The sequence below is a fragment of the Amaranthus tricolor genome, chromosome 5 (assembly GCF_026212465.1).
Source record: "Amaranthus tricolor cultivar Red isolate AtriRed21 chromosome 5, ASM2621246v1, whole genome shotgun sequence".
NCBI classification, from domain to species: Eukaryota; Viridiplantae; Streptophyta; class Magnoliopsida; order Caryophyllales; family Amaranthaceae; genus Amaranthus; species Amaranthus tricolor.
In genome coordinates this window covers 7,460,849-7,487,152 of record NC_080051.1, presented here as the reverse complement: position 1 = coordinate 7,487,152, position 26,304 = coordinate 7,460,849, and the positions used below count along the sequence as shown (strand labels likewise).

Here is a 26,304-nt window from a genome sequence, read left to right as displayed (position 1 = left end):
ATTTCTCCCATCTATCCTACGTGGACGGTATTGTGGGAAATACTTTCCCATTTCATGCAAAGTGGGAAATAATTTTTCCTTTGGCAATATTATAAGAAAAGATTCAATTTTATAACAATAATAAACCTTAGTTCAATAATTAAAATTTTATTTTGTCATTCCCATTTTTGCAACTATGATTTTAAATATTTTTATTTTACAATATCAGTAATCTGATTTCATTTGCAATTTAGATTTGTTTTTAGTTGAAAATTTAGTTTGTATTGGTCTGAAAAGTCTAAACAAAATTTATTTGGTTTGGTTCGATTTGGATTGCTTCCAATTTGGTTTGGTTTTGATTGAAAAATCAAAAACCGAAATAAATTTGGTTTGATTTGGTTTTATGAAAATACCAAACCATAAACTGAACTTTCACCCCTAGTTGATGTGAAGTGACCGCCACATATACAATCATGTCTAAAAAGGAGTTTATGTGTACAACCACGTCAGCAAGTGACCTATTAGATGAGAATTAAATATAAAATTTGTACGAGCGAACGCAATAGTCAATACTAAAAGTTTGCAAATTACAGTCTCAGTGTTTATTTTTTGCGAATTACAGCCACCAAAGTATCAAAGTTTACAGGTTCAAATCAAAATAGAGAATTCCGACCAATTTGATGGTCGAAATTTAGGTTAAGTGGTCGGAGTTCTGTGTTTTTGGCGTGAACTTGTAAACTTTGATACTTTGATAGCTATAATTAACAAAAAAATAAACATTAAAGTTGTAATTCGTAAAAACACTAAATTTTAAAGTTATCATTGGTAAATTATTCCTGTTATAAATGAGGTCTCGGTCTTTCCATACCGGCCGACCGTGTTTTAAGTTTTTTTTTTGGGGAATGTGGATAGAAGAGGAGAGTTGAGCCTTGTACCGTCCACAAATACAGTCTACAAGCAAAGCGATTGAGGGATTTAGATCAGTAAAAAGAAAAGAAATGGCACTAGTTCCGACCTCAGTCTCAGGCGCAGTCCTCGACAACAACGGGCCTATATTTGCGGAAGTCGAAATGGGTGCTGACTCCTCCGCTTCCACCGTTCGGGCCACCGTCGTTCAAGCTTCTACCATCTTCTACGACACTCCCGCCACTCTTGGTATTCCTTCCTCTTTTCTACTACCTATTAGTGCTTGTCTGGATTACAAGTATTAATTTAGGGTTCGAATTTTTTTGGAAAATATTACTAGGGTACTAATCAAGGGAATAAATCCATGAATACCTTTTTGCTTGCTTGATTTTGGTATCAAGCAGGGGCGGATCAGGACTTAAAGTATGAGTTTGCACAATATAAAACAAAGCATGATTAAAGTAAATTATAAGCTCAGATTAAAAATTAGGTGCTGTTCCTGTTAAAAATAGGCAACAATTAAACAAACGGATAACTCTGGGTGATTGTGTTAGTAGAATGGCGTTTGACCAGAAAATCATGGAAAACCTGCAAAATAACACCTAGAACCCCAAGGTGGCCCCCGGGGATGGTGCGTTCGATGCCCAAGTTAGTACCCAATATAAGCTACTATGATGTAGTAGAATTTTTAGAGAGATAAAGTAAGACTTGCCTAATTTGTAAGCAAATACAAATTTTCCATCCTTTTTTCTTATCTCCTAAGAGATGTATATGTATATATAAAGGCTTCCTAGTGGGCCTATATAGTGAGTGGACTTTAGCTCATAATAAAAGTGGACTTATAATTTGTACAAACAATTGCCCTAGACCCCAGAGCTATAGTAGATAGGTTTGAAGGTCTGTAACTTGAGCTGCCCTGGACACTGTGTCATTCCATGGGTATTGCTTATGAAATCTAAATCCTAGACACTAGTTTTTACTGGAAATTAGTTTGGACTGGTTATTGGTTTAAACTGGTGGTCGCACAGGCGCAAAAATGTGTAGTTCTTGGGTTCTTACTTCTTATGGAGCCGGTTCTCAGCTGGATTCTTAAGGTGCCAGTTTATACTAAGGGGACATCCTTCCCAGGCTCCTAGCTATTGGCAGTTCTCACCAGTCTATACCGCATACTAGTTTAACTGAGAACTAGTATCACTGACCACCAGCTTGACTGACTTTAGGTGTCATCCTATTGTTACCTGGAACGCGGAACGTAGGATCGGTTTTCGATCGGGAACTTTCGACACCGATTGCGGGACCACATCGTACCAAATCGCCATGGATCTCGTCCCAAATCGTCAAATTGAGCGACCCTTCACCACTATCGGCATGGTATGTTTCTTAAGGTGTTCTTGAAGAAGAACATAGATGAAATGAACGGAAAGAGATGAAGAAATGTTCTTGTGCTGCCATGGTATGAGCTGTCACCATGTAGGGTTTTGTAGGGTTTTTTTTGTGCTGTGATATTATTGATATATATGATTGGGGTTTGAAATATATCCTTTAATGGGCCTGGCCCATTATTTTCCTTCATAAAAACTCAGTATAATTAACTTGTCTGTCACTTGCTTACTTTTACCCTTTTGTTTTTTTTTTCTTTTTCTTTTTCCCTCCTTTTTCTTGTTCATATTTTTATCTTATTTTATCGTTCATTCATTCCAAGTAATAAAAAATACGCTACACACTTAAAAATAAATAAATTATTTGACAATACAAATTCTTATATTTTATATATTATGATTTTTACTTTTTGTTTTAATTTCTTTTATTTCATTTTGATTTTAATTTTTGAATTTTAAAATCAAAAAGCATACCAACTACTCCGGAGTCACCTAAGGCAGTGTCCCACGTTCCTGTTTCCGTCCCAGTCCCACTTTCCAAATCGTATTGCGTTCCAGGTAACTATGAATCATCCCATATATATGAAAAAAAGAAAATTCCATATTTTTCTTTACCTCTTAATGCATTCTAAGCCATATCTATACATGCCCACCCTAAGTCCATATGCTTTAGGGTCATGTCTAAAGGGTGTGGACTTAAAAAATCAATGAGAGATATGTCCTACCATGCAATCATTCACATTATTGTGATAAAATACAATATTATAAAGTTACCCAACTCGCCGAGTGTCAATCCACTGGATGATGAGTGTTGGGTACTTGCTAATTAAGTGTTTGACAATCATCTACACGTCAATTAGGTAATCGCCAGTTAGGTCATATTACTCCTTTTTTCCTTTTCTTAACTTAAGACCTCTCTCTTCTTTCTCTTTCCTCCAATATCAATTGCCAAAATTTTTCTCTAAACCTGCTCTTTTTTCCCTTTTGATTTCATCTGTGTTCTTCATCTCAAATCATAAGGCTCATGACTTGATCAAAATAATTATTTCTCCCAAAATATTAAGAACCAATAATTCAGGGTCGAAATTTTCATGGGTTGAGATTTTCAGGGAATAAATATATTACGGACGAAATTTCTGGGTGTATGCCATTTGGGAGCCTCGAGGTACAAATGATAAAATTTTAGAGATGAAATATCAAGGATGAAATTGTAAGGTCTAAAATTGCAAGGAGCAAAATACCAGACTTCCTTACTTCCACATTAACCAAATACCTCCAAGCGACCCAACCTCTTTCTCACCTACCTCCATCATGTCCCCAGGATCATGCCATCGTTCTTAAGGAAGGAAGCGATCCTATGAGTATCCGCCCTTATAGATACCCGTATGCACAAAAGGCAGAAATTGAAAGAATGGTGCAGGATATGCTAAAGGCTGGTATTAACCCTTTTGCTAGCCCTGTTATCCTTGTTAAGAAGAAAGATGGGTCATGGCGATTTTGTGTGGATTACCGTGCTTTGAACAAAGTTACTATGCCGAACAAATTTTCGATTCCCGTTATTGACGAGCTACAGGATGAATTGGCGGGAGCAACTTTTTTTCACTAAGCTTGATTTGAAATCAGGCTATCTCCAGATACGAATGAAGGCTGTTGATGTGTGCAAAACAACTTTCCGGACTCATGATGGCCATTACGACTTCTTGGTTATGCCCTTCGGCCTCACGAATGCACCGGCTACATTTCAATCTCTCATGAATAAGGTATTTCGGCCTTATTTATGCAAGTTTGTACTTGTATTTTTTGATGACATCCTTGTGTATAGTCTCGATGAGCACACTCACCAAACTCATGTAGATACTGTGTTGCATACATTAGCTTCTCACTCACTTATCATTAATGAAAGTAAGTGTAGTTTTGGAGTTCGCCAAGTAGCCTATTTGGGTCATGTTATCTCTGCACCATGTGTAGCAGTCGATCATGAGAAGATTTCGACCATTGTAGGGTGGCCTAGCCCCAAAAGTATTCGGGAGTTACGGGGATTTTTGGGGCTTACCGGTTATTATAGCCGTTTTGTCGTTGGATATGCTCACAAAGCCACCCACTCACCAATCTATTGAAGAAAGAAGCATTTTGCTAGGACGATACGGCTACGAGAGCTTTCACTGAGCTTAGACAAGCCTTGACTCAAGTTCCTGTGCCCAATTTTGCCAAACTCTTTGTGGTGGAAACGGATGCTTCTTGACATGGTCTTGGGGCCGTTCTTCTTCAAGATAATCATCCAATTGCCTACTTTAGTCGCACTTTGGACCTTCGTGCACAACAAAAATCAATCTATGAATGCAAATTAATGGCAATCGTGTTCGCTACGTGAGGTTTTCCAAAATTATTGTGAAAGTGTTCCTTGGTGCATGCTATTTGTTGACAATATTGTGCTTATTACGAAGCTAGTGAAAAAGTGAATGTAAGGCTAGAAGGAAAAGGATTGCGAATAAGTAGTTCCAAAATAAAATGATGCAATTTTACTTGTAGGAGCAAGGGGGGAACCTCATGTAACCGATGGAAAGATGTTGTGCAAACGATCAAGTTTATATGTTTAGATTTAGGAGAGATTCATGAAGTGTAATGCATCGAATTCAAGTTGGATGACATAAATGAAGAGTATGATTTTCCTAACTAGGTTAAATGGTAAGCTCTTTAGTATGTTGTATGGGACAATGTGTTGAGCAATTAATATCTATGAACATAAAATGGAAGTAGCAAAAATGCAAATGTTAAGGTGAATTGAAGTAGCAAAAATGCAAACGTCAAGGTGAATTCGTGGACACACTAGGATGGATAAGCTTAGGAACCAAGTATTGAAAATATGCTAGGGTTTGAATCTATTTTTGAAAGGATGAGTTAAAGTAGATTGTGATGGTTTATGTGCGAAGGAAAACCATCAACATACGTTTGAAAAAGTTAAAAAACATTATGATTTATGGAAAGAGAAGTCGTGGTAGGTATAAGAAAATATGGGAGGAGCAAATTAGGAATCACTTGAGCGAGATACACATCTTTGCTCAGGAGTTGACCAGTGTTAAAACTAGTTGTAGATGCCAAGTTTGTGTCTTAGACCATTTTTGGTTATCCTTGCCTTGTTTATTATTTGTGTCTTTATGATTTATATTTGTATTTCTTTGATTATGTTGTTAGTCGTATTCTTTGTCTTGCATGGCTTCTTGTATTGTCTTGCTTTGTGTTTTCATTTGCCGATCTTTCTCGAGTCAAGGTTTTGTTTGGCTGCGACGTCCTTATCTCTAGTGATAAGGATATGGTTTGTTGTCTTCTATCTCTCCCAAAACCATGATCATAGCTTAATGAGTGAGATAGATCTATGCGATGATGATGTTTAAAAAAGGTGGATGGTACTAGGCTGAGAGAGAGATGCTTGATTAAATATACAAGGTACTTATTACCCTCAAAGTGGGTATGTTACTATAATACTTTTATTTTTAAGGGAAAAAGTTTATCATTGAATATAAGTCGTCTTACCCCATTACTTTTTACCTCTTCTTACTCTTAATCCAGGAGATCTATTAGGGTTTGTTTTGTTTCATTTTTCTGGATTACTAGTTCTATCATAATTGATTGCAATAGTTTATTGCTCATAGGATTCAGTTATGGGTATGTTTTGTAGTAGAGTTGGTTTCGGTTGATTAAATATTTAGATGTCGTATAACAAACTATCCTCAAAATACTTGTTTTTACGCAAAAATACCCATACTTGCTTCCATTTTTCGCTAATCATATCTATGTTGACACAAACATAAAGTAGTTTAATGATTTTAATTATGCTCAAAATCTGATATAATTACTAGTATTATGGTGAAATTACATTTTATCATATGTTTTATTGTAATGTTGTTCTTTTAATGGTCTAACTAAGGTCCCAACCTATTTGTAATAGGTCTAGGGTTCTCAATTGTCATTTCCCAGAGCATGTTCTCCATAATTTGTAGATGAGTACAACATAGAGAAGCAACCTCCTTAGTGATATATGCTTTTGCCTCACAGCTTTGTTGACAATATGTCTTGAATTATTATTACTGAAATCTGTAGCGTGGAAGCCACTAATGACACAAGCAATATTAGTGTGTATATAATGTGTTACAAATTGATTGAAATTTTGATACAATGTAATCACAAAAAAATACAGTTAAAGCAACTAGAAAGTCTCGACACGAATGCTTCTCACAGACAAATAAGAACACTTTGAAATTTTGTGGATTGGGCTGGTAACGATTTTAGTAACTTGATATATTCTGTACAATTGTGTTTGTTTTCCTTGCAAGAGTGAAGACGCTCATCTTCTTATATGGGAGTGGATGCTATCAATATAGGAACTTCCTTAAATACTCTAAATTCCAACACATTGTATGAAGGATGGTTTTGTTTATACATGTCAACCATGTTTGCTTTCTTCACAAACAAGAGAAAACTTAAGAAAAAATTTAACTAGTTACGTTTTTAACTTTTTCTCATTAGGATAAGAAGAGTTGATTTAATATTGTATCTAAAGGCAAAACAATAGCTTTTGAGGTAATATGTGCTTCTTCGGTAAAATATTCTATTGATTTAAATGTATTAGAAGAAAAGTTTTCATCCGCTCTTTTTGAACTACGCTTTAATATTGTACATCTCCTTTTAAGTATGTGGAGTAGTTGTAGGAATATATGTACTATAGATTATTGATAGCTTCTATTTCATATGGACCAAGTTCCCAGTTTTCACATGAAGTAAATTCTAGTCAGAATATACAACTTTTTCATGCATATTTTAAAAAGATGTTTCATCCTTGATGTTTATGTCATTTGCTTGCTTCATTATTTCTTCTTGTTGTTGCTATTTTAGATTTGATTAGTTTGATGTTTCAGATTTGACTAATTTAATGAACTAGTGATTTGTTTTACATGAAACCTTTTGACTTACAATATTAAATAAGAATGCTTATTCAAAATGCCATTGCTATTTCAGAGAAGGCAGAAAGGTTGTTAGCTGAGGCGGCTTCATATGGAGCCCAATTAGTTGTCTTCCCAGAAGCATTTATCGGTGGTTATCCTCGTGGCTCAAATTTTGGGGTCACAATTGGTAACAGGACAACCAAGGGGAAGGAAGAGTTCAAAAAATACCATGCTTCAGCCATTGATGTCCCTGGTAAGAACTTATTTTTTCCCACAATGTTTTTGCAGTGGTTATGAGTACATAATGTGGTGCAACCTTGGATAGTGTATTTAGAACTAAACTTGGATGTGGCTTGGTATTGGTGAAGTTTTTTGCTAAGTCTTCAATTTTGTTAATGGGTCTAGGATTTGAGTGGTCTGTAAGTGAGTATAATGCAATCATGTTATCATGTTATTAGAACAATAGTTTATAATTGTTAAGCCTAATGATGTGTACCTTGATTCAATTGCAACGAAACCAAGTTGGACTTTTAATTTTCAAATATCAATTTATCAATTGGTCAAACATTGATTTTAAGTTTTTGATAGTGTACTATGGAGTTGATCATTTTAACTTCCAATTTTATCGATGTAGGTTTAAGAGTCTAAGACTTAGACCTTAACTGTATGGACATTTCCAAAACTCACCATGTGACTTGAAGAAAATAAAATTCATATAGGCCCTTTTTTAGTTCACTTGATTGGTTCACTTGAGTTTTACTGATCAAAACTGATTTTTGCTGATTGCAACTTATTTTAATTTGTTGTAAAACTGATTGAAAGCAAATTTAAGTTATTAATTATGACTAAGTTTTTCCTGATTACAATTGATTTTGACTTATTGTAACCGATTTGTGCTGATTAAAATTGATTTTTACTGATTACTTTTTATTAAGGTAAATTACACGGTATTCAATAAACTTTTGAGTGGTATTTTGATAGATTTAAAAAGGCATTTTAGTGCTAGTTGTTTGTATAATGACATTATTTATTACTTGTTAGGTATAGAAAGAATCAAGATCGAATACTTGTGTATTTCAAATATTTTGTATTTAAAGTAGCCATGTTTGAATTTTGGCATTGGTACAATACTTTTTACCCGAAATTCCTCCGAACTGTACACCTTATTTGGCATACATTGTTTGAGTGAAATTATGAAAATTGTAATGTGATGATTGGGTTTGAGTTAAAAAAAATAGACTATAAATGTGTGTTTGCTACCACTAAGCTACATTGTTAGTCTTTAGAACAAAAACGATGAGTCTTAGGATTAGAAATATCTTCTATGCTGGAATCATGATGCACTCGTTTTCTTTGCATCCATAAAAAATTAACTAAATGAAATGAGTAAATACCAATAAAGAATGAGGAAGTTGTGAGGAGGATCACTAGGATATGATTCTATCAAGTAATTTTTAGTCATTGACTCATCAATGAAGCAAGGAATTATTGCATACAAAAGACGCACCACAGGACATGCTGACTGGTAGGACTGAACAACTAAACAAACCCGGACCGGAAGACCGGATTTCAAAATTCGAGGATCGGGGACCGGACCTATTGCATCCGGTCCGGTCCCGGTCCAACCCTGAAAAATACCGGTTCGGTCCAGGTTCGGACCGGTTGGACCGACTATAGAATATTAATTTAAATTTCATGGTATTTAATATAGTTAAATCCAATTATTATTATTATTATTATTAGGATGCACAATATTAAACGGAACACCGGTCCAAATCTGATTGTTGTGTTTCGTCGGTTTGATCGGAGGAGCTTACAGCAGCCCGTTGTCTTTTGGATTTGGAGCTCATCTGTACATTAATTATATGAAAAATACTATTAGATTTTATTTATCATAAAGCCTTTAACACTATCTAAACAACAAAATGTATTATTTATACAATAATAGTCGAAAAACCTTATACATTGCAAGATGAACAATCCATTATTGGCACTTAGCAGTCGGCTGTGCACTTTGTTTAGCCTCTTTGATCTCTACGGTACAAGGCTATAACTAGTAGACAACAACATAAAATAAATTAAGACCGAGACAATATTAGCAAATTATCAATACAGAGACAAAAATACTCAACCAAAATATACTTGAGACAAACGACATGAAATAATGAAAAAGCAAATTATTCAAAAAATGGGCAAATTATTCTGACTTGAATAATATCACATAAACTAAAAGACTAAACTGTTCTTTCATGAATCATAATAATTTGCTAATCCTAGGAAAGTCTTATCACGAAAACTAGAAGACTAAAACTTTATATTACAAACCTAAACTTTTTATAAAGACTAAAACTTTATATTATAAATCATAATAATTTGCTAATCCTAAACTTAATATTACTAATCCAGCACAATGAAAATCAAATTTGTCTTTGTCCTGTTCAAGCATGTTAGCCCATTACAATTAGTCATATTCTGCCTATCTTCCTTTCGTTATTCATCAATACAAACACCTAAACTCATTCCTCTCCACTCTCCACTCTCCACAAATAACAATCATATTACTGTAATGGTAAATATTACTGTAAATCTGTAATGGTAAATATATTCAAACATCTAAACACATAATATTACTGTAAATTGTAATGGTATATGCAGAAAAATCAGATTTTAAGGTGAAGAAATTTAAATCAAAATCTCTGCATAATATAACAATTAAAATTGAAATTACAAGCCTTTTTTGGACTTGTTGTTCGTGGAATGCTACAGTTACGTTTTGGAGAAGAAGATTGAATTGATTGAAGAAGATGAGTACTCAAACTCTTCAACTGCCTCACCGCTGCTGCTATTCATAAGGGGGAGTGGGAAATGTTTGATGTAATAACTCACTAGACAACCCTAAGATAACCTATTTATATCATATTTTAAAAGCTTTAAAAAACTTACAAAATAAATGTTATGTACATCCGGTCTTATCCGGTCCCATCCTGATTTTTTCCGGGTTTAGACCAGATCGGACCGGAACCCGGATTTAATATTTTTAATGAACCGGAGACCGGACCTGATTCATCCGGTCCGGTCCATTTTTGCACAGTCCTACTGACTGGGATGCACAACCTAGGGAAAAACGGTTATTTAGGGACCACCTTCACAAGGGGAATGAAAATTAGTTATGATGTCAGAGCATATTCAATGTATCTATCACTATTCAAAGTATTTTGAATTATTCTAGAAGGAGCTAGCCTAAGTTGTTAGCCTTAGAACATTCTCTATATATAGCTAATCAAATAAGATTGTAATCATGATTATTTTCGATCATTGGAATAGTGTGTTTGGAGTTGGCTATGCTTGAATAAGTCTTAATTTCTGATCTTTCTTTCTTTTTATCCTAAACCCTTTACACCCTTCTTTTTTCCTCACTGAAAACAAATGTCACTGAATGACATTTTCTTAACTTCACTACTCTAGCATTTTCTTTGATCGAGAGGGAACCTGAACGTGTCGATTCAAGTCTATGTTACTGAAAGGCCACGTGTTTGAGTCATAGAAGAAGTCTCCTCTTGTAGAAATACAAACGGAGTGTGAGGCTTGCCTTAATTACACATTTGCGGTGAGACCCTTTTTTGAACTCTCACTTTACCATCTCTTTGTGTATCAGAGTGTCCTTTATGATAGATAATATCTTAAAATTACAATTTATAGTTGTCACTTATAAGGCAAAAATGTGTAATGGTCGCCACCGTTGATCCAGTAGCGAGAGTGATGTAGTTATCTTAATGCTAAATGTCGACCCAATGTGTGAGATTAAGATATTACTTGAAACGACCTAACATACAATTATTTACACCTTTACAATGCGGGAAATATCAATTCAGTTTTGCAAAAATCTTTACAATGCGGCCAATGCGATAGGACCTTCTTTTTCCACTATGTTGTCACATTGAAGTGTAGAACACGTCACTTTCGAATCATTTGTGTCAAAACTATATGAAATGCGATTAAATCTCTATATTAACGTTTCTCGTTTCTCGGTTGCATCAAGATTTAAAAAAAGTCTTTTCTTTTTTTAGTATTATAATTGTATTATATTCTACTCTTGCAATTCAAGAATATTGCTTTATGATAGTTTATGGTATATTTCCTACTTATTAATTATGATTGATGTATTTGGAAAATATTTAGGCCCAATCTTAACTCCTCTTGGATCACAATTCATTTCCTAAGTTTTTGAAACTTTAAATAACGTTTCTTGTTTTTGTTTCATTTCTCTTTTTGAATTAAATTTCGTTTTGTGTAACACTAGTCCACTATTATTGTATACTATATGAAGAAAGAATCATGTGGAAGATGATAAAATAAAAATGAGGTCGCTCAGTTACTTAAGGCCACTTCATAACTTATTTCGAGCTTACAATTTCTTCTTTCTTGGTCAACCAGTTTTTGCAAACCATTGGGGACTAAGATGTATTTTATGCGTACTCATATGACTGCAGGTCCTGAAGTTGATCGTTTGGCTGCAATGGCTGGAAAATACAAAGTATATTTGGTGATGGGTGTAATAGAAAGGGATGGATACACACTATATTGTACTATACTTTTTTTTGATTCTCAAGGTCGATACCTTGGAAAGCATAGAAAAATCATGCCAACTGCGTTAGAGCGTATAATTTGGGGTTTTGGAGATGGATCAACGATTCCTGTTTTTGAAACCCCTATAGGAAGGATTGGTGCTGCCATTTGTTGGGAAAACAAAATGCCACTATTGCGGATGGCGATGTATGCTAAAGGTTAGCTTAGAATTTTGTTGTGTTTATTTGATTTTTTCTAATGTATTGTTATTTGCTTGTATGAGTTTGGAATGTATTGTGCGTTTGTTGTTTATTTGGGAAAGGAATTAAAAGGAATGGAAGTGTAAACAAAGGTTTCACGGTTTCCAATGATTGGTTTAATGAAAAGAAATAAAAGAAATTCAATATTTTGGGGCCATTATCAAGAATTTTTACATAAGTAGTTGAGTTGGCCACTTGGACACGCACACTAGGCTAACACGTTTAGCGAATGAAAGAAGCGTAGGACATTTGTGTCGTTTTCTCTTCTCCAAAATTCTTTTAGGTCCCTTGCATATTTTTTACTAAAGATAGAATGCCTCATATTTTTTTTCCCTTTTTCTTGCCATTCAATTACTTCCTGCCAAATATAGTAGTAAAGTTCTCGTTATATTGTTGGCATTGTCGATCCATCCTCATTGTTAAAGTCAAGTCCAGGTCCTTATCGAATTAAGCTCAAAGATCATCCAATCTCTACATTCATTTTATGCATGCTATCAACATTTCAAAGATAATTTAAGTGTATTATTTTCATGTTGTAATTGAACTCTAAGTAGTTGGTCATTGGTTTGTAATAATTTTAAAAAGTTTAGTTAGTAGTTAAACATGGCTATGTTGTGAACTAAAGCTAGAAAATACAAGAAACAAGCTAAAGAATTCCACGCTACAAGTTAAGGCAACTGCAATGTTGAAAGTTACAATGAAATGTATGCATGGAAGTTAAGGAGATTATAGGCTGAAGTAACAATCAAGTGGAGCAACTACATGGGCGTGCCTAAGGATGTGTGAAGCTTGCGCTAAGGGAGTTAAACAAAGCATTCATGGGTAGTTATTAAAATACCCAGTAGATGAACATGTGCAATAACGACTTTCCAATGTGATGCATTGTTAGGGTGTTGTAACATCTTTTTGGATGCTAAGAGTAGTGACCACAAAAAAATGATACTTAGACATCTCACTTGCCATCTCTATACTTTTCAATGTTCGCATCCATTTTGGAAGCCCAAAATTAATAATAAAGGCCAAATATCATCATGCAAGTGGAGTTTAATCTTTTTAAAATTTCTTATTCTTTTTGCTTAAGCATGATGCTATGGCGAGCATAGAAGAAGTCTTACTTAAGCATGATGCTATGATGCTATGGTGAGCATATATCATTATTTTTTAAATTTGAGCATCCTACTTAAGCATTTACCTACAACAAACAGAAACACCCTTTAACACTCCATTCTCTATCCTTTGGGAATCTTTCTTTGGCATCCCATTGGAGGTGATCCTAATCCTACAATACAACATGGATAAAAGTAATTCAAGAGTGAGAATTTGAGGGAAGTTACTTTGATCATGGGCATACGCATGGAAATTACGCAACTTCCAACTTCCGAATGTTGGCTTCTTCATTTGTGCTTTTAATTCTGATTTATTTTTGCTTTGTTTAAGTTTCTTATATAAATATGCAACTAGGTTGTCATTTGCAAATGTTGAAGAATTAATGAAAAAGTCAAACACTTGTTCACCCATTGTCATAAGTTGTAGGATTGAATTTTATTAAATAAAGTGTGAATTGTGATCATAGGGATCTTTAGTTTTTCTTTATGGTGTGCCTTCTCATTGAAGAGCAAAGCTTGATGCTTTGTTTCTTTGCTATGCCATCTTTAAAAATTCTACTTGATTGGTTTTGTGTTGTGACTAATCAAAGCATCTTATTTACACTCATAGCATTCCATTCTTTCCCAATCTCTATCCCAAATGTATTTTGTCCCTTAAGTACTTAAACTTAGTCGAGTAATCATTTGATCGGCCCATATCCTAGCCCAAATTATTTGGGTGCTTGATATTTTGGTATAATTTTGGTCGAGACAATGAATTTTTTTACTATAGGTCAGTATTGTCACTATTTATACACATTACTAATTACAAATTTATTGCTCCATATTAAGTAGAAACACTTCCACTCTTGCATTCTTATGCCATATCACTCATCCTCTTTTTTTCTTCACCCATCTTCAATGATATCCTATTCTCTGTATAATCAAAATAACAATGGGGGATTTTGGCATGCCATTAACCTTATTGTCCGACCTAGGGGTTGGGCAAGAGGTGCACTGCTCAGGGCCCATGATTGAAAAGGCCCGATATTGGTTTTTATACATATAGAAAACTGCAATATACCGAAGAAATATACTAACGGCTTGTTTGGTAATCGGTAATAAATGGTGGAAATGGTAATGGAAGATTAATGTAATTTTAAAACAAATATCTTTTGACAAGTTAAATGGTCATGGTTATACTCCTCCACTAATTTCATTTTCTTCATAAAAGTTATTTTAATGCATTACCATTTGAACATGTGATATTAGGTGATAATTGAAAATTAAAAAGAATTTTTTTTTATAATCAAACTTTCATTACCATGGAAATGAGAAGTGAAAATTTACACTACAAATATTCTCATTCCCACCATTTAGTACTGATTACCAAACGGTCCGTAAAGGTTATGAGGAGAGAGAAGAAATGGGGGCCTTCAATTTCGGTATTTCGAGCCTTCAATTCAAGTATTGCTCAGTAATTAATGCTTGATCCTTCAAATCTTTTCTTTTTATTATTTTCTCAATTTCATTGAGGTTTTCCATTTTCTAAAGCTCCATTACATCAAATAGAAATCATTTCTCTAAAAATTCTTCTACTCAAACTTCACAATTTTTCTTGTTCAACTCCGGGCCATATTCTTTGTCGTCACTCGTTGATCTCGTCATTTGGTAGTTGGAGGATAAGGTTTTCAATTATTTGGTTAAGTTTGGATACACATGTAATTAACCTTGATGATTATTGCAATTACTATACGGAATCTTATTATAGCAATATTAACAACTTGAAGTTGTATGGGCTACCCATTTGGTACAAATTGAGACGAAATAGGTTTCTTTTTAAGTTAATTTATGTTCTCATTTATAATTCACAATGATTATTAGTTATAATTCTAGTTGTTGTAGCTCGAGTTACTTTTGCTTCACATTGTTCTTCATCATTATAATAATGATAAAATCATTTTACATCACCACAAAAAATAATAATAAACTTAATTTCCCTACAATGTATATTTATTGGAAGAGGAAAACCTTTGTTTTTACTCGGACATTAGAAGAGAGGGAGAGGAAAAAGAAAGATTTGATTTTATTAGTGATTTGGCAAGATAAATGTTTGATAGAAATTATAATTGATTTTATATCGCTTTTTTATGGCATTATAAAAGTATCCTTTTTTTTTAATTATATTTAAAAAAAAGTAAGTGCAGCCCTTAATTTATCTGTCGCTGTGGGCCCTTATATTCTCAGGGCTAGTCCTGATCCTACTCTATAAATTTGCCTATTTTTTTATTTCATCTGAATTTCGAAGGTCTTTTTGCATCTTTATGGTATCATTGTTACTTTTGCTTGACACTATAAATTAGGGTTTTAATATTATCTCACTTTGGAAATTTTTTATTAATTGTTTTTTAGGGAAAAGAAAAGAAAATTAAGGGAGATTTACATTGAAATTACATAGAAGTCTTTATTTGAAGGAGTGAAATGATATTGAATGAAAAATATTGATGAAATTGATGAAGAAAATAATCAAATTGTGTTTGATATGCAAATGTTGAGTTATATTGAAATGAAACCATTGATTTCATCTTACTTAAAAGAATTGATCACAAAGACAACAAGATGGCCGAGAAATAGAAGGACGATGGAGATTGGTGGGATAGGAGAGGGAGTAGAGGTGAATAATTCCAAGTAGGTTAGGGGTCAGTAGGTAATTGGGGAAACGTGGTATGCGGCCCATGACCTGACTCGGAATTATTATAAATTTTATTAAGAATATTGACCCGCCATTAAGACACTCAATTGTTGGGTTGGGTCAAATGGGTCAGATATTTTTTGAACACCCCTAATTCAAAATACTTCAATCTTTTCTTCCTTTGTTCATTCGTAAGTCCCATCTTACTTTAACTGTTTATCTCTTTGCTAATCCTTCCTTTCATCTCCTTTGTAAGCATTTCATATCCTTACGCTTTTAAGGTTGCAATTCATCCTTAAAAACCAAACAAAACATTCCTCTCATCTTGGATCATATTCAGCATCATCTTTTCTCCCCCCTTGGATTCATTGCTTTAATTTGTTTGTAGCTGTTATGCCAACAGAGGGTCCTAAGGGTATTTTCATCTATCATAGAAGAGGAAAAACAGGTGAGGTGACAATGATTACAAAGGGGGGATGAATGATGTAACAGAGTTTTGATGAGGATATTCTAGAATGAGCATCTTTTGTAACCAACTTAGTTTTGGCTGCAAGTTGTTATAGCTTAAACAACCTATATATACTCATATGTAGTAATTGGTTGAATCATCAATGAATATGCTCACTATCATTTTTTCATTATCCCTCTTTTTCTTAAATTCTCTTTTTTCATTCTAATCTTCTATCTATTCCCTTCTCTTCTATCTTCTCTATCTCCTCTCTATTTCTTTCTAAATTCCCTTCTCAATTCTTTGTTACAGGGCTTAGCTCACCACAACGTGGTATTAGAGCAATTGGAAAAGAAGGAGGTTGGACTTACCTACCTTTTCTGGTGGGAATCCCGATGGGTGGATATTTAAGGCTGAACATTTTTTCTCCTTTTACAATCTTACGGAGGAAGAAAAAATAGAAGCCGCCGTAGTGAGTATGGAAGGTGATGCTTTATTTTGGTGTCAATGGGAAGAACAAGAATAGAGTGTTACCCAGTGGAGGGAATTGAAACAATTTCTTCTGAGGCATTTTCGACTTCATAATCAAGGGGGACTAGAGGAGTAGTGGTTGGCGGTGAGGCAACTACGAAGGGTAGCAGACTATGCAAAGGAGTTTGTGGAGAAATCAACTCCTTTGGGAAATATATCCAGGGATTTAACCTTGGGAGCTTTTATTAATGGATTGAAAGAAGACACTAAGTGTGAGCTGAGATTAATGGACCCTAGTAGCCTTAGGATGGCCATTAAATTGGCTGAAAAAATACACCAAAAAAATAAGGCCAAAAATCATTTTGGCAGACAACAGGAGATAAACCGTTTTGGGCCTTATAACCCAAAAACCTTTTCAAAACTCTACCCACAAACATAGACCCAATGAACACAAATCATCATCCATCTTTTTATCCTACTTATAGCCCTAATACACCAAACTAGAAAAATACTATTGGGAATCATGGGAGGCAACTCAGTGGGAGAGAACTTGGAGAAAAAGAGATCCAAGGGTCTTTGTTTTAAGTTTGATGAAATGTGGTCCTTAACCCACATATGTAAAACCGAGAAATGAGGATTATTCTGATAGAACAGTCGGAGGATGAGGACAGGGATGAGAGAGAAATTGAGGAAGAACTCCTGTCGGAGCAATAGGATCCGTTGGCTGGAATAACATTGCAGTCTTTAATAGGGTTTACCAAACTCCAGCTGGCCTCCTCCAACCTTTCCCCATTGCCACTTGAGTTTGGGAGCATATACCTAAGGATTTTGTGGAGGGTCTTCCAAAATCCTAAGGCCCTGAAATAGTTTTAGTGGGTTTAGACAGGTTTACCAAATATGCTCATTTTTTGGGTTTGAAGCATCCGTTCACAGGAATAAATGCGCATAAATGTGGCAGCTTTTTTGTCAATGAACTAGTGACACTACATGGGTTTCTTTCTTTCATTGTTTCGGATCGGGACTGGATTTTTTTTTTGTACGTTTTAGAGGCAGTTATTTCAGTAGCTGGGTACCAAACCGGTTTGTAGTACTGCTTTCCATCCTTAAACCAATGGACAAACTGAGATTGTCAACAAAGCACTAGAAAACAATGGGCCAAATGGAGACCTTGTTATTATACTTCTCCTTATTCACTATGCGAATGCGAAACGTTGTGGCCTCTCTTTTAATAATGGAGACCTTGTTCTTCTCAAACTTCAGCCTTACTGGCAGAAGTCATTGGCCCTCACACTAAATGAAAAATTGGCTCCTTGCTATTTTGTTCCTGACCATATTCTCTATAAGGTTGGTAAGGTGGCCTACAAATTAGAGCTGCCTGCATCCAACCTCATCCATCCAGTATTCCACGTGTCTCAACGCAAGCTAGCTCATGGGTTTACTGCTCCTACTGATGCACCTCCTCCACTTTCAGAGGATATGGTTATGTAGACTACCACCAGCAAACATCCTGGTCATCTGACATTCCATACCATCTCAACCTGAAGTCTTGGTTCAATGGCAAGGTTTACTTGAAGCAGCCATCACCTGGGAAAATTATCACAAGCTTCGGTCAGCAGTTCCTTCTTATCACCTTGAGGACAAGGTGTGTCTTCTGGGCGAAGGTATTGTTATGCCAGCAGAGGGTCCACTGTCTATCATAGAAGAGGAAAAGAGGGTGAGGTGGCAATGAATATGAGACACCTAGAAGTACAAACTACAATTATCTGAAAGAAAGAAGAATGAGAAAAGAACAGTCACAAAAGAAAACAATGTTTGAATAGTGCAGGTTTTGAGTATTGCGACTCCCAAATTCTTATTCCAGTTATTACTCAATGTCTTTCTAATACAATGCTTGACTATTTATACAAAATGACTATTATTGGCTACCTTATGGAACAATCACAAAAGATCATCCTGCCTTATTCTAAAAACAATACATTGACCACATATATTATACTTTTCCTCATTCGAACCTCCTTGATCATCTTTCCTCCTTCGTCTGTAATAGGTCTTCAAGATTGGTTCCTTATTCTCCTTACTTCCCATAGGAGGTATGACAATACCCCCCTCCAAAATATGCACCTTGTTCTGAAGGTGAGAATGATAAAAGGTCTTGAAGAATTTCTCACAAGCTTCCCATGTGGCTTTCGAAATATGCATTCCTTCCCAAGCTACTAAGATTTCCTTCGGATGTGAATCTGTTGAACTTGGAGGATGTCTATGGGTTTCTGGACTTTCTCCAGATTTTCTGTTAGGGGAGGTGTTGTAGCTGCTGTCTCCTGTGTTCCTACAGCTTTTTTAAGTTGGGATACGTGAAATACTGGATGTATGAGGCAACCATCTGGAAGGTACAGCTTATAAGCCACCTTGCCTATTTGTTGGAGCACCTTATATGGACCAAAATAGCATAAAGCAAGCTTCTCATTTTTATTCGAACAATGTCTATTCCCTGAACATGTAACTGGACTTGGCGGCGAACTCCTTGTTCCTTATCTCCGCCCCATTTCCCAACACTACACCAAATTTATCACATACCTCACACGGAATTTCGAACTTCTAGACAGCAAGGGTTGAAATTGAGTTATTCGTGGCACCCGGGTCGATCAACACAATCACTTCTTCGTTTCTGGTTTTGCCTACTAGCTTCATTGTTTTTGGATTGTCTATTCCAACCACTGAGTTCAAAGAAATATTGATGGTGTCTCTGTCATCCTCTTTGTCGACTTGTTCAACCAATACATCCTCCGTTGCATCCGCCTCCTCTTCGTCCACCCCAATCAACACATTCATCTCTTTCTTGCTACTAACATGATTGACCAACCATTTTCCATCACATTGAAAACATAATCCTTTCGGTCGTTTTTCCCTAAACTCCTCGGACAATCGTCGTAGTCAATTGTCATGAAGGGTTGGGAAGGGGTATTATAGGAATTAAGTAATAAATAATACTTAGTAATTAGTTAAGTGGGGGAATAAAATGTAGAGATAATTAGTATAAATAGAGGGGAAGGGAAGGGAATTATGCATTCATTCAAGTAATAATTTTAAGAGGAGTTTTATACTCATTGGGAGAGAACAAGCCTCTCGAATGCTTGTATACTATCTTTTGTAATCGTTCTTTATTTACATTCAATCTTTCACTATACATTTACATTTTTCATACAAATTGATTACTCTCATATACATTTCTGTTTCGCCATTAGTAAACTCATCTCATGGCTAAGTCAGTCCATGACAATTGGTATCAGAGACGTTCGATTCTTGGTGATCGAAGACACGTGGGAGACCGAGATATTCCAAATTTGCATTCTGATGGTGTTCTTGAGTCCAAGAACAGTAGCTGTCGAGGTCAGAGTATTGCTGGAGTTCAACAATGTCAGAAATCTGCCATACTTAAGTCTTTGAATCGTATGGAGGAGTTAGTTTCACAGATAATAAACATCATTGACAAGCAATCTCAGATTATGAGAGAACTTTCCAGACAATATAACACTGATCTGGAACAAATCAGAAACAAGTATTTAGAGAAAAAGAAAGCAACAGATGCTTCGTGGGAGACTGCTATCCAGAAAATGCCTAAGCAAGATTCGAAGGCAGCTCATAATGAAAAGCACGTTGTAGATCTGGAAGGCTATGACAAGGTCGTTGAGCAGGAAGAAGAACATGAGGATTCAATTGCAACTGAGGTGGCAAAATGCGAATATTGGAGCAAATTGTTACCGATACAGTCAACATTTTTGAAAATCTTGAGAGAAGAGAGCACAAATTTTCGGTCAGAAACTTTTGACGGATATGACTTCAAGCATGGAGATTGTATGTCGGCCGGAAACTCTAGAGAAGAGGTATACAGAAGCGCTCGAATGTTGATCATAAAATCACAAGAAGCTGTGTCCTTAGAATTTAGGAAAAAGAAACACAAAAGGTGGAGAGTAATAGTGCGACGGCAGAAGAAACCGAGGAAGGACACCGTACCTACGGGTTTCCTGATGGCACAGAAAATTCTCGGTGGACGTAGAGGAGAAGATTCACCGACGCAGAGGCAAATGTGGTGGTGGAGGAAGCTTTGCAACCATGGAGGAGAGGAGACGCTGGCACTGGTGATACAAAACAAGGGCTGATTATGGCCTTTGTGATGTAAAGATTAATATTGTTCCACAATATCAATCAATATCATTCACAAACAATCACAATCAATCAACCAAAAGGACTCGGACAATCACAAAACGTTCAAGAAGGAACTTCTTGATTTTCTAATTATAGTGACTGGGGGTCTTTAGCCAGCTTTCTGATTACTCTAACGATATGCACAATACAAGGTCTTCCAGGCCTTGATTGTATGGTTCCCTTGAGAATCCAAATCACTCCGTAATTCTTCAACTCTCAGGCCAAGGGTGCTCCGCAACCTTGATGAAGTTTGCAAACAAACTTCAAAGAACAGAAAAATCTTTTTTCTGAATTACCTCTATGGTATTGATCAACTTCAATTATCAAAACGTGAATTGTTCTATTACATGCCTGGGACTCTCTTTATATAGAGTCCCTAACTATCATAACGGCTACAAATGACACGAGCCTTATTTAAAATACACGTGCTAAAACAAGACGCTTAATAACAGCCAAAACAGAAACAACTAAGACTTAGACAAATTCTGGTTCTGATCATCTGTCGACCAGCCTTCCTTCAGCATGGGTTCTAGAATTCCTGATGGACTATTAGCATGATCCTAGACCCTTGATGGCTTGGTCCATGTGGTGAGATGACGTCCCAGCCCTCCTCCTGGTTCGAGTGGTTCTGGTCTGAGCTCAAGAGGCTCAGCAAGGTCTGCTGTCTGACAGGGGGCTCTGGTTCTTTGAATCTGTTGTCTGTCTGATCTTTCATATCCATGATGCCTGATTTTGTTGTTTGCTGGCCTTCCTCAAGCCCATTTCGTGTACTTAGGCTTATAATTGACCCTTGAGAAACGTCAGGGGTTGACCCTTGCCCTTCATGAGCATTTGGCGTAGATGTTAAGTCTGACACACTGTTTTGTACTTGTGCAATGCTTGTATAAGTTTTCTCACTTGAAACATTCGTTTCAACTAGTGCGCTTGAGGTGGTTTAGGGAGCTACGCACCCGCAGAGGGGAAAAGACGGGCAGTAAGAGGTGGTGACACAGAGAGAAAACCTCATGGAAGTCACAAAATCTGGGTACAACCATTCTGATGTAGACAACCATGGTAGCAGCGGCACCAGAGAAGTCATCGGCGGTGGGGAGAGCAGGTCTCATTTTGTGAGGGAAGTGGGGGTCATTGAAATTAGGGCAAACGCAAGGAGAGATGTTGCTATTTTGATATTTGTAGTGGAAGACAACTATTCTGATCAATTTGCTGGATGGTTTTGAAATTTATGGTTAGGGGTAAGGAAGTAATTGGCTCAATTTATGAAATTACTGCTGATGTCATCAACTCAATTTTTAGTCTAATTTTAATCTTTGGCACAAGGCTTCATTATAACCAGCTTCCATTTGGCGCTACTCATATTTCACCTTCAACAATTTCTTTGGGTCTACTCCTAATTCTCGTGGTCTTGGCTCGAATTACTTTCTTCCCACCTTGAGGACAAGGTGGATTTTTTAGGGGCCAGTATGTCATGAAAGGCTGGTATGGGGTATTATAGGAATTAAGTAATAAATAATACTTAATAATTAGTTAAGTGGGGGAATAAAATGTAGAGATAATTAGTATAAATAGAGGGGAAGGGAAGGGAATTAGGCATTCATTCAAGTAATAGTTTTAAGAGGAGTTTCATACTCATTGGGAGAGAACAAGCCTCTCGAATGCTTGTATACTATTTTTTTGTAATCGTTCTTTGTTTACATTCAATCTTTCACTATACATTTACATTTTCCATACAAATTGATTAATCTCATATACATTTCTGTTTCGCCATTCGTAGACTCATCTCATGGCTAAGTCAGTCCATGACACCAATCTCCTAAAAATCCATTTGGGTTATGTTCAAGGTTCTTGGGTCGATACGAAACTGGGTTGTGGGAAATTTGTTTTTGGCTGGTTATTAAATTGGTAGAGGAAAGGTTATTTTGGTAATTTGAGTGGTTAGGGCTTTTTTGTGAATAAATTTTGGGTTGGACTATTCTTTTTCCTAACCAAGATTGGGCTGCCAGTTTTTGATCTATTTTCTCAACCTAATTCATGGCTTGTTGAAGAGTGGTGGGTCCTAATACCCTCAAGAATGCTCCCAACATAACTGACTCAGCCATCTTCTGCATATGCGTCAACTTCGTGACAAATTCTTTCCGATGCTCCGCCACCGACTTCTATGTTCAATGGACATCCATGGCTCGTGTAAATCCCCTTCGTCCCATGGCCGAAAATATCTAAGAATCTAGTTCTTTAAATCTGGCCAATTTGTTAAAGGTGATCTTTCATCCTCCCATTGACACCAAATGAATGCTTCTTCTTCAAAACATAATACTGGTAATTTCACCTTACGAAACTGCCCGTTCGATCCTCCTTCCTGGAAATTTCTGTCCCCTTGAGATGATTGGACATCCCTCCCATTTCTTGTTTGCCAATCCGCTTTCTGTCCCTCATGCTTCATCATTTTTTTTTGTCCGACTTGTTTCTTTGTCAGAGATTGATTTTCCTGCCCCATTTCAATCAATTTCGCCTGGCCTTCCATCAAAATGGCGAGAACCCGGTCGATGTTATCTTTTTTTGGGTGAATCTTGCCTCTGCCGCCGCCACCTCTAATCGGACTTGATTAGAGAAATCCTTCAATCGCTCTAAACTTTTCTCTTACTGCTTCAATCGTTGCTGTGTGTTTGCGCTTCCCATGGCTCGATTATTTCTCTGATACCAGTTGAGACACACCCAGATTTTCAAACTACAATTATCTGAAAGAAAGAAGAATGAGAAAGATTCAAGAAAAGAAAGAAAGAAAACAATGTCTGAATAGTGTAGGCTTCGAGTACTGCGACTCAAATTATTATTCCAATTATTTCTCAAATGTCTTTCTAATACAATGCTTGACTATTTATACAAAATGACTATTACTGGCTACCTAAATGAACAGTCACAAAAGACCATCCTGCCTTATTCTAAAATAATGCATTTATTTATATCATCTTTCCTCCTCCGTCTGTAATAGGTCTTCAAGATTGGTTCCTTATTCTCCGTACTTCCGATAGGAGGTATGACAGAATACAAAGGGGGGATGAATGATGTAACAAAATTTTGATGAGGATATTCTAGAATGAGCATCTTTTGTAGCCAACTTAGTTTTGGCAACAAGTTGTTATAGCTTGAACAACCTATATATACTCATATGTAATAATTGGTTCAATCATCAATGAATATACTCACAATGATTCCCTCATGATCCCTCTCTCTTTCTTAAATTCTCTTTTCAAATTCTGATCTTCTGTCTATCGCCTTCTCTTTTATTTCTTCTATCTCCTCTCTGTTTCTTTCTAAATTCCCTTCTGAATTCTTTGTTACAGGGCCTGTTTCACCACACTAACCTTAAATCTGAAGCTTACATACAACATATATGTGAAGGATTTCTTACTTAATTGGATTGGTGACGTGTGCCATCAAAATAATTGTAAGGTCTGACCCCCTGCTGCTATCCTAACAATAATGTTGTTTGTTCCCACTTTAGCTATCCTTTTATTTTATTAATATGACTTTCACCTGAACCCATAAGAGTGCTAAACATGATATTATAAACCACTGTGTTCCCATATGTGTTTAGTTTTAGATGAGTTGATTTAGCATACTATCTTTTAGCTTACTGCAGTATCTGACTAGCTCCTCTTCATAACTTCAGGTGTTGAGATATATTGTGCGCCCACAGCTGATTCAAGGGAGGTTTGGCAAGCTTCAATGACCCATATTGCTCTTGAAGGTGGATGTTTTGTTCTGTCAGCTAACCAGTTCTGTCGAAGGAAAGATTATCCTCCATCCCCTGAATATGTGTTTTATGGAATGGAAGATGATTTGAATCCAGATTCAGTTGTATGTGCCGGAGGTAGTGTAATTATATCACCATCAGGTACTGTCCTTGCTGGACCAAATTATGATGGCGAGGCGCTTATTTCAGCCGATCTAGGTATGTTATCTGATAATTGCTTAGACATCGTAAAATATTACCTATAACTTCTAGATTCAAAGACTGTATAGCCGTGCCACAAAGCAATTGCATTCTTTCATATTAAGAGATGTGACAAACCATACTTGATAGAATTCAAAGATGTATAATAGTTTGGTGTCTTTTGTATTTGTTTTTTTACTGGAGTCCCTCTATTTGATAATTTAGGTGTTTTTCTTTGATATTACAAGCTGTTATGGTTGCTAAGTAGAAGCACAATTTAAAGTCATTTTACGATGAGGATGCATTCAGGGGCAAAAAGGACACAGGGTTGGAATCTCCTTCACCTCTATGTGACGTTTCTTTGTCAGTTTCTCCAAGATTTCGGTGTACTCGATTTTCCCTTGATGAAACCTTTCTTTCTAGAAGTTTCGATTGCCCATCTACCAAAACGATAAGATTTTTTCCATTGAATCTTGCTTCTTTCCCAATCGTTGTTCCATTATCGTACACTCGATGTGGATTTCGTTTGAGATTCTCTTCTTCAGGTTTGCTATTTCTTGTTCCGTTTGTTCTATCCGTTGAAGATTTGTTGGATTTCCCATCAAATTTATACCAGTTTGTTATGAACTGATTAAATTGGTTGCAATCAAGATTCAAGAAGCGAAGTTAGGAAAAGATGAAATCTGCAGTTCGAGCTACTACGTTTCTCCCCAAGATTTAATTTATTTGATTTCTTGAATGCCCTCAACAGCAAGTACATCATGAGTATATTAAGACAATATAAAACGCATATTAGGCTGTTGTATGGTATCTATGTTGGGTTGTCCTTTCTCCTTAATTGGCTGGTTCCTCCTTCTCTTATAAATTATTAGAGACCTTGGACCTGGGCCTATAGAGAGTGTATCCCTCAGATTCCGTAGTGTGACATTGACCCATGTGGTTGTCTCCCTTTGTCTCAATCTTATGCTTCTTTTGGTCTCGCTTCGCAGTTTTCTACCACCCGAACTTTTCACTGCATTCTAATTTTGTATAATTTGTGTTTGCACTGAGAACGGATATCAGCTGATTGTATTCTTGTTCTTTGCTAATTTGTTTTCTAGTCTCTTATTGTAGCCATGTTATTTAATATTTAGTTTGTAAGCTGACATGTGGTTGTCGAATGCTTTTCAGATTTGGGAGAGATTGCACAAGCGAAGTTTGATTTTGATGTCGTTGGTCATTATTCAAGGCCGGAGATACTTAGCCTGACTGTAAGAGACCATCCAACAAATCCTGTAACTTTCACATCAGCCTCTGAAAAATCTTAACTTCCATTTTTTGTATTTAAAACAAATTATTTTGGATCAGCCTGCTTTTCGTTGTGTGTTGCAACTTTTTCTGTACATAAATTGTTTTCTGTACATGTTATTATCTATGGACTTGCAAATAGCTGAATTTGGGGACT

General features: G+C 36.0%; 1 protein-coding gene across 3 annotated transcripts; it reads left to right on the top strand.

The window, feature by feature from the left end:
* Positions 1–847: 847 nt before the first annotated feature.
* Positions 848–26,304, top strand: LOC130812714 (bifunctional nitrilase/nitrile hydratase NIT4A). Of its 3 annotated transcripts, none has more exons than XM_057678286.1 (5): positions 848–1,134; positions 7,278–7,457; positions 11,695–11,988; positions 24,597–24,878; positions 26,031–26,304. In XM_057678286.1, the coding sequence occupies exons 1-5, from the start codon at positions 978–980 to the stop codon at positions 26,165–26,167; spliced, it is 1,050 nt and encodes a 349-aa protein (XP_057534269.1). In that variant the 5' UTR covers positions 848–977; the 3' UTR covers positions 26,168–26,304. The 3 variants fall into 3 exon arrangements, 2 of the variants coding, with proteins under 2 accessions (XP_057534269.1, XP_057534270.1); XM_057678287.1 differs by having other exon boundaries at positions 849–2,338; XR_009042110.1 differs by lacking the exons at positions 848–1,134; positions 7,278–7,457; positions 11,695–11,988; positions 26,031–26,304 and adding an exon at positions 11,995–24,376 and having other exon boundaries at positions 24,597–24,734.